Here is an 8,871-nt window from a genome sequence, read left to right as displayed (position 1 = left end):
CACGCGCACAACAAAGGCCTGTTCTGCCTGTGGCTTGGGATCCTGGTTGGGTCCCAGGGCCCTGGTCTATAGGTGGGACAAATGCTGCGAAGGGAAGCCTGGGGTGGTTTGTTGCCTTGTATTAGACTTGGAGCCTGAACAGCATGGGATGAATTCAGGAGCTGCTTGGACTGCTGAGGCATGAGGATCTCTGGGATCCCTGCCTCTATCAGAAGGGTGCTTGGGCAGTGTGCAGGTCTCATAAGCAGGGATTCTGGCTTTCTCTGATGTAAAAAAAACCCCAAACCCCCCACCCCAGTTTTAGATTTAAACCCCCCCCAATTTTTTCCACAATTAAAAGGAAATGCTGCTATATGTCTGTCTATATTTTAGTGCTGCTTTGTTCTAATTGTAGAAAAATGTGGATTTGGGGTTCTTCTTTTAAATCTGAAAGCTGGGGATTTGTTTTAATCGGAGAAAATGGGCATCCCTGGTTATAATGCCTTGTTTGATTAGCCCTGGGTGGCTTTTAAACTTTATTTAAAGAAAAAAACGGTTATAGAAATCCTAATATTTGTTTTGTAAAGGGGCAAGAGTCATCCTACCAGTGCATAACACTTGTAAATGAAGCTTGCGGATAGATTTGTATTTCAGCTTTAGTTTTTTTGAGTCGGAGGTAACAGCTTGATGTTGGACTGGCAGCTGGGGTCGTGGTAGAGAGGTAGTTTTAGACTGAAGTTGGGCAGAAGTTGCACTTTCTAGACCATCTGCACTGGAGACTTATTTAATAGACTAATTTGAGCCGGTGTTCACTCTGAGCTAATCTCTCCCCTGGGGGGTGGGGGGCATGTAGGCCCCGCCCCAACTGAACTTGTAATTTGCTTCGGAGATGGACTGACGCACTTCTCTTTTTTTTTTTTTTCTCCCCCGCAGATCAAAATGGCATCAGATGAGGGAAAGCTTTTTGTTGGTGGACTGAGTTTTGACACCAATGAACAGTCGTTAGAACAAGTATTTTCCAAATACGGACAGATATCTGAAGGTAAGATTAAAACTGCAGACTGAGAACTTTAATTTTTTTTTTTCCTGTGGTATATAATGGGTTTGTGCAATGTAATTTTTTCCCCCCTTTTTCAGTTGTGGTGGTGAAAGACAGAGAAACCCAAAGATCAAGAGGCTTTGGGTTCGTCACCTTTGAGAACATAGATGACGCTAAAGATGCAATGATGGCTATGAATGGAAAGGTAAATAGATTTGTGTCCTTTTTCCCCTGATGTGGGGTGGGGGCAGATTTTGGGAGGCCTGTGTCCATTTTCCTGCTTTTTAAAGCTATTAACCATTTTGTATTCAAATGGTCCTGTAAGATGTGAATTTGGAATTAAAAATTAGATTGAAGAACTAAATATTTACTGCAGGTGTGAAAACAAATGTGCAAGTTGTACGTGAATCCTGCTTGCTTTCCAAAAGTGTCTTGGCTTTTAATTTGATGGCGGTTGGTTGGTTACTTCATGTGAAAGAGCCATCTAATGATAAAAACGATAGATTATTTAGCACTTGATGCCTTCAAAGTGTGTTGCAAGACTGATTTGGGGTTTTTCTATTTTCAGTCCGTTGATGGGCGCCAGATCAGAGTGGACCAGGCCGGTAAATCATCTGAAAACAGATCTCGAGGATACAGAGGGGGTTCAGCTGGAGGCAGAGGCTTTTTCCGTGGAGGCAGAGGTCGGGGCCGTGGTTTTTCTAGGGGTGAGTCAGTATTGCTGACTTGCAGCAACTGACTTTGTTAAGTGCCGAATTCAAGGTACTAATACTGCTCTTTGTATGTTTTCAAAGGAGGTGGAGACAGAGGCTATGGTGGAAGCAGATTTGACTCCAGAAGTGGGGGATACAGTGGCTCCAGAGATTATTACAGCAGCAGGTAAGTGCATGTGGAAGGCCAGCAACTGTCCTAAGCACATGTGAAATAATTAACCTCAGTGGGGATGTAAATTTACTCCAGACAAAATAGCACAATAACTTTTAATATGCAGGAGTTCAGGTGACTCTTAAAAAAAACAGGTGCTTATTTTTCAATCAGCAGGAGTCAAGGTGGTGGATATGGTGACAGATCTTCAGGAGGCTCCTATAGAGACAGCTATGACAGTTATGGTAAGTCTTAGTTCAAAAGGGAATGGAAAGTACATTGCTGTAGGAACTCGACCTTTTGACCTCATATTGAAGTCTGGAAATACTGTAAGCCTCAGGTCGGAGCATATCACCTGTTTTTGTTCTTGCCCATAAGAACCAGTCTATTTGTCAGGCCTTGGATGTGGTTGTGCCATTTTAAATTCCTAATCGTAATGCATGTGTAGGACTTGCTAGGATCTAAGGCAAAGCAAGTATTAAATGCTCACCTTCCTCAAACTGGAGAAAACGGCAAAACCAGTGCCCTAACAAGCATTATCAAGGGTGGGGGAAATTCTCTTTTTAAAACCTAATGAAGTAGCACTAGCCTCTGAAATAATACAAGGGAGTGAAATGCTGGAACTTGTCTATGCTTCAGTGCCTTTACAATTGTGCCTGCTTCTTGTCCTCAGCTACACACAACGAGTAAAAATCCTTCCTGACTCAAGATCGTCCTTCCAATGGCTGTATTTATAAAGATTTTTGGAGCTTCGCTGAAATCGTTATTGTGTAGTACATCTACTTGTATTTCCACTTTTGTAGTATTATCAGTTCTGATCTTGTCAAAACACAGCCTGACAGCTTCTGCTATGAGATGGTCTAATTAGACTTTTCTTTAAGAAAGCTCTGCTTTCAAGTGTTTTTAATCTTTTTTTGAAAGCACTTCAGATTTTATTTTCTTTTGTGATGAGCCAAGGTTACTTTTTTTTGGTGAAGTTGGGGCCCCAATTCAGTTTCTTTTGCTAGAAAGGACCTTTAATTCAATGTTCACTAGAAGCTGAACAAGCTGTGGACTTTTTTTAAAGTGCATTACCTTCGTCTCTTGTAACATTCCTTTAGTGTAGCAAGGTAGGAATGCAGCCTGGGTACAAATGGGAAGGCAAACCACCTTGATATATCTAAAGAGAACTTGCTTGTATGTTCAACCTGCATAACGGTATTTTTACTGTATGATGTAAATTACCCAGAAATAGACTTGCAAAACTTACCATAAAAAGAGGTTCTTGAAAATGTTTATTTATATTGTCCTTTTTTACTGGAAGAAATGCATATTCCATTGATATTGTATTTGAAGTGGTAAAGGATTCTTGTATACAGTTTTCTTTGGCTTTACGAAGCCTATTAAAAGACCGTCTGAAATGAACTCTGCTCCTGACATTTACATTTCATTGCACAACACAATCCTTGAAGATCCAGAACAAGCTTAAGTAATGGAGAGGACACTAGAGAAGAGTTAGTGAGAGGAGGAGGAGGAATAGTAGAGCAAGTCAGTCTTACTGTCCAGTGGAAAGAAGGTAATCTTACCAGTCTTGACACGTGCAATTACGCTGACAGAATTCACATAAGTCAAACCTCTGTAGAGGGAGACTACAAGCGAGTCCAGGGGTATTCTTTAAGGGCAAAAGATAGGTGAGAGAGAGAGAGAGAGGAGGGAAGCTTTAGCTGCTTTAGCTCAGGGAGGATGTAATATGTAGACATGGAAAAGTTAAGAATAAGTCCTTCAGTATTGGACTTAGTTGTTAGTAATTTAACACAGTGTTCCAAGGTAGGTAAATTGACGTGACTAGCTAGCTTTGTCATTGCTTTACAAGTTCTAAGAATTCTCTGCTAGCATATGGAAACTGCAGTGTCCTTGGAGAAAAGAAGTGTTGTGCCTCCTACAGAAACCTCTGAGACGAAAGCTGCTCTCTTGGCTAGTTCATATGTGGAAATAGTCCTGTAATTCGAGGTAACTCCTTTTGCTCATGTCCGCATCCTTCCTCTTGTTGAGAGCTCATTTTGAAAGTCTAATGTACCTGTGAAATAGTCCTTTGACAATTTCGGTCAACTGACAGAAATTTAAAAAAAATAAAATAAAAACATGCCTCTTGCAATCTTTGGCTTGTGGCACAACTTCAGTTCCACAGATCAGAGTTGGGCATGCAATCATGTCTTGCAGGTATGGAAGCAAGATGGGGAACAGAATTCCTTGACTTGATTTTTGTGCTCATCTATTGAGAATCTTCCTAGACTTCATTAAGTTGCTCACTTAATTGTAGCTTTCTCTGCCATCCTACTTGTTGCCATTAACTTTTTCCCATAGCCCACACTATTCCTAAGCAACCATGTCAAAGTGGTTAATTGTCTCTGCTTAGGGATCCAATGATATATTGGCTGGTATATCAAAGGCATCAGCCAGCCCTGGAACAGTTTTCCCAGACTTTGCTTCTGTGATGTGATGGGTTCAGCGAATGGCTTGTGAAACCCTCGTATATGATGTGACTTGTGTTTGGGAGGTGGGTGGCAGTATAAAGTCATTGCTTGGATATGGTTAGTAACGCACACTTTATTTGGCAGGTTGAAGAGAAGATGAATGCTTGAGCCTGGCGTTACAGAGCAGTGAGCATTCCCTGAAAGTGGAATCGGCCATCTGTTTTTCCCCTAAGCAGGTAATGACTATGATGCAGGAAATGACTAAAAGGGGGGGAAGCTGTTGGAGAAACTTGGTATTTTAGGTTTGGCTGTCTTTAAACACATTTGTAACTGCTGCTGTGCGCTGAGAAATAGCCAATTATAGACCGAGTCTTAACTAAAAATATTTGCAGCATTTGGACAATACGTGCATTTGAATTGATCAGCAAAACTTAACAGTGTCAATCCTTTTGTTTCAGCAATGAACTGCATTGAGGAAGAGCAAGGACAGCTGTTGACTGAAGTGGAGTCAAGAGTTTTGGGCAATGTGTAATAGTTGATCAACTGAACAGTCTGACTTATAATGGGTTTAGTGATGGCTAGAATAAATATTAGAATGTGGAAAAAAACTGAATCCTTGTAATTTTGTGCACACCTTGAGAGAGTGATGGGTATATTTTAATGCAGGTATTGGGTTATCTGAAATAGCACTGCAGAAAGCTCTGCTTCCAAGGAAACAGCTGATGAGCAGAAGTCACTGATGCACTCTTTCTCTTTTTAAAGAAGGCTTTGTGATTGATTGCGGGGAGGGGGTGAAAGCAGCTTTTGTAAAAACTACTGGTGCTTGGATAGAAGTACTGGGTTTGTAATAACACAAGCAAGGCAAATTTAACTGTTAGTGCTTTTTGACAAGGCAAGTAAAATTATTGTAGACTCGTGCAGAATTATTGCTGTTGATTTTTAGAAAGTTGTGATCCACATGAGCAGCTCAGTGCTTACAGATAACCAGTATATGGTCCTAAAACTTCCCATCTAATATTGGAGCTACTCTTATAAATTTGGACAATAGATTTTTGGCTTGGAGCTTAGTCTACTGCTGAGTAACTTGCGATTTTTCTCTGCTATTTTTTGAATACTGAAGAAATTTGGGTGACAAGTGTTGTATTTTGACTAAAGTAGTCTAGCATCCAAAAGCTCATAGAATAAACTTCCAGAAAGCAGGAGCTGTTTTATCCTACCAATGTTCCCCTGCCCCTTCTCCCAAAATACTAGTCCCCTGTAGTTTAATACAAGCTGGCCAAAAAGTCTCCTACTTGGTGGTGGTTACTCCAAGCAGTTTTCTATGCAAGAAGAAAGCATCTCTAGTTGGCAGACTCGCTATACTGCTAGATGAACTGGGAGGAATGTGTTCACTTTTTATAAAGTAAAATAAGCTATACTTGGCATCGCTGTGAGGACAGATGGGTAAGGTACTACATAATGGAGCTGCTTTTTAGGAAGGCCTTTTCTGCTACTCCCTGGTATCTGATACACAGTAGGGAGGTTAACCTGTGTCAGGGTGACTTAAGACTAAAAATGAAGCTTCAAGTAGCACAAGGCAGGCTTATTTTTCCCTCCTACCCCCAACACTTGAGCACTGCAATCAAGATTTTCTAGGGAAAACACTTGGCAGAAGGGATGGACTTTTGTCAATTATATTGGAGCCTATATAGCTGTGCTGTGCTGAAAAACCCCTGTTCAATATTTTTATGCTACAGTGGCTTAGACATGCTAGGTTCAGTAATGCAACCTCTCCTCTAAATGTACTTAGAGTGGTGCATAGGCTGCAGCCAGTGTGAGAGTACTACCCAAATCCTTGCCTGCTGTGTATGAAATCTTTGGAGGGGGGTGGTGCCTCCTAAAGAGTAAATGACCAACCTCTTGAGCAACTATTAAAACCTGTAGAGCAGCCTCTAGAACAATGTGGAAAGGGGAGACTTGCACCTTGATAATCAACTGCCAAGTCTCATGACTTCAGGCTAACTGCAAAATGAAAGTGCTTACTAGAGGCGTTTTCACCTTCTCTGTTACTTCACTTTACCACTCCCTTATGACCATTCTGTTGTTATCTTTCCCAGTGCATGAAATTACACCAAACACCTTGGAACTGGGCAAAAGGCTACCGTGAATATGCACTATTTTGCAATCGAGTCAAGAATCTGCCTTGGTTGCCTTCTTTTCTTGCTTTATTTCTCTAGCTTGGCTCTTGCACTGCATTCAGTGCAGGTTTTCCCTGTTGGTCCAGTTGTGCTTAAATCAAGTAAACTTTAAATCTTCATTCCCTTTTACTAGTTTTAGTTTATTGTTGCTTTAAGATGCCTCCTGGTCCCTATATCCATGATTATCCCATGTGCAATTATCTAGAATTGCCTCGGGACGTCCGGAGGACTCGGCCTCTGGCTTTCGAACACCTTTGACACCCTACACCCTGCTATGGATGTTTCCAGTCTGTAATTCGACCGGAAGTCTGCCCTCTTGGATGCATTGCACCAGCATCATGTGCCTCTGGTTGTCAACAAGAGCTGGAGCTGGCTAGTTATCCCTGTGCACCAAGTTACACTGAGCAGAAGCTTCTGGGCACTACAGTATCCGTACTCCAGAACGCAATACATTAACAAGATTAAAATGATTTTTACTGACACTTAATTTTTAAAATAGCCTATAGCTAATAAAGAACTATTTTTAGAGTTGCTAAGCACCTTGCACACCCGCAAGCTTGGGTTGGTGAGGTGGGTGCTTGAAAGGCTCTGCAGCCTGTGTTACTGCTGGTAAAGTTTAGCTCAATTTCTTTGGGACACCTCATGCCGACTCCAGTTACTGTGAGTTTCTGGCGGGAGGGGTTTCTACATAGGCGATGAGTGAAAGAAGAAAGGTTTCTAAGCCTCTCAAACTAGTCCATATTCCCCCCAATGGGTTAACTTCTCCCCTTAAGAAGAGCCATTAGCAAAAATGCATTTAATGATCTTACCCTGGCTTTTTCTTTATACACTGCTTAGGAAGAGGCTTATGGGACTGGGTTTGCCAATCGGATTAAATCCTATTGAAGATCAAGTCTTTCTAAAACAGCGCACACAGCGCTTTGTCCTGAAAGCAAGCCGCCGTTCGTGCTACGTTCCTAATGAAAACGATACTGCTTTTTGACGGCAAGTGCGGTTTAAAGTGTGTTGGAAGTAGACCTGGATTTTGGGCCCCCTATCCCAAATGCAAACCTCCCAGTTAAACCAGGATTGCGAAGGGCTTGCCTCCCCATGAGGAAAAGCTGCTCTGCCTTCAGCCTGCGTCCGGTTTTAATCTGGATGAATTCCCAAGGATAGATCTGGGCTGTCGGCCTTAGCCGTGTTGGTTTAAGGACACAGACAGGTCGATGTGACATCGGGTGATTGCGAAAGCTTGCAACAACTTTTTTCCAACTACTCGATCTAACAAAAGATACCGCATCTACCCAAAGCGCTTTGCCTGCCAAGGCTAAATCGGCACTAAGAGGGCCAAATCTTCCGTGGGTAAGAGGAGTTTCCTCTGCACCAGTGGGAGTGCTGCATGCCGGCTGAGGGTCTTGCCACGTCTTTAGACCCTCGCTGCCTTTGAAGCCTTAGTGATGGGACTTGCTCAGAAGTGTAAATGAATCCAAACGGGCGTAAGGGGTGGTTTGCAAAGCCTGGCAGGAGGCCTAGACCGCCTTCCACACACAGTGCTGGAGAGGCGGAAACAGGCCCAGCCCAAGATCGGGACAATGGAGGCTCCAGCTGCAAGGCCTGAAGGGAAAGGCCCGTGTGGGACGACTGCCACCTGATGGCCCCGGCGGAGAAGACGGAAGCCACGTGCGAGCGAGTCTCGACGGTGGTAGATCTGTGCCTCGCAGGCTCCGTCGGGGCCTCGTCGCGCCCGAGTTCGCTTCCTTCGATGCTGAGTGCAACCGGCCTCTGCTCGAGGCTGCCCTCGCCGGCTCCTTTGCAAAAGGCTGCGAGCTGATGGCACATGGCCCAAATCTCCCGCGGGTGGTTTGTGCTCAAGGGCAGATTCTCAAGAGGCGCTCAGCCTCCAACTACACCCTTGAGAGAGGCCCAGGTTGGCGGAAGAAATAGCATTTGGCACCGGTGCTGGAGTTGCTCTGAGCCTCGGCTCCGTTTGCGACGGGGACCCTCGCCCCCCAAAACAGGCCGAGGCCGCTGACGCCTTCATGCCGTCACTCAGACGAGACCGCTGTGGTGGTGCGTGCACGGGGACGTGCTTTATGCCGGGGTAGCTAGCCACGACTCGTGATTACAGCCACGATCAGGGTTGGGGAGACTTGCCAGGGGGGCCAGAGGCAACTTGGAGCGCTTCTCCTTGTGGGGACCTGCTTTTAGGCGGTAAAGCACCTCGCACAGCATTCCTAGGAAGCATGGCTGGGGCGTGCCAGTGCTGGGGGTTTACACGTGCACACGAGGGGGAGAAGATGCTGGAGCGGAGGGGTGCCTGCAACACCCTCCCCCTCCCCCCCGGAACTCGGAGTGCGCGGAACCTTGGCCCCGCCCGAGC

The 8,871-nt window shown here is 44.3% G+C and overlaps 1 protein-coding gene across 6 annotated transcripts in view; it reads left to right on the top strand.

Annotated features, from left to right (window-relative positions):
- The window catches only part of CIRBP (cold inducible RNA binding protein), a 5,995-nt gene extending 1,052 nt beyond the window's left edge, over positions 1–4,943 (top strand). The window contains exons 2-8 of one of the 6 annotated variants that reach the window (XR_003092550.1): positions 913–1,021; positions 1,117–1,223; positions 1,587–1,725; positions 1,813–1,897; positions 2,060–2,127; positions 4,480–4,571; positions 4,794–4,943. Coding sequence is in view for 4 of the 6 variants with exons in the window: in XM_025196411.1 (XP_025052196.1) it covers positions 919–1,021; positions 1,117–1,223; positions 1,587–1,725; positions 1,813–1,897; positions 2,057–2,127; positions 2,556–2,572 (522 nt within the window). In the remaining 2 variants the exon portion in view is untranslated. Of the gene's footprint in view, positions 1–912; positions 1,022–1,116; positions 1,224–1,586; positions 1,726–1,812; positions 1,898–2,056; positions 2,128–2,555; positions 3,287–4,479; positions 4,572–4,793 lie in introns of those variants that run through there. The other 5 variants (XR_003092549.1, XM_025196412.1, XM_025196411.1 and 2 more) reach the window with 5 other exon arrangements.
- The last annotated feature ends 3,928 nt before the right edge of the window (positions 4,944–8,871 follow it).

The sequence above is a fragment of the Alligator sinensis genome, unplaced genomic scaffold (assembly GCF_000455745.1).
Source record: "Alligator sinensis unplaced genomic scaffold, ASM45574v1 scaffold1295_1, whole genome shotgun sequence".
Taxonomy (NCBI): Eukaryota; Metazoa; Chordata; order Crocodylia; family Alligatoridae; genus Alligator; species Alligator sinensis.
The sequence above is the reverse complement of the archived record's forward strand: the minus strand, read 5'-3'. Positions and strand labels throughout refer to the sequence as shown.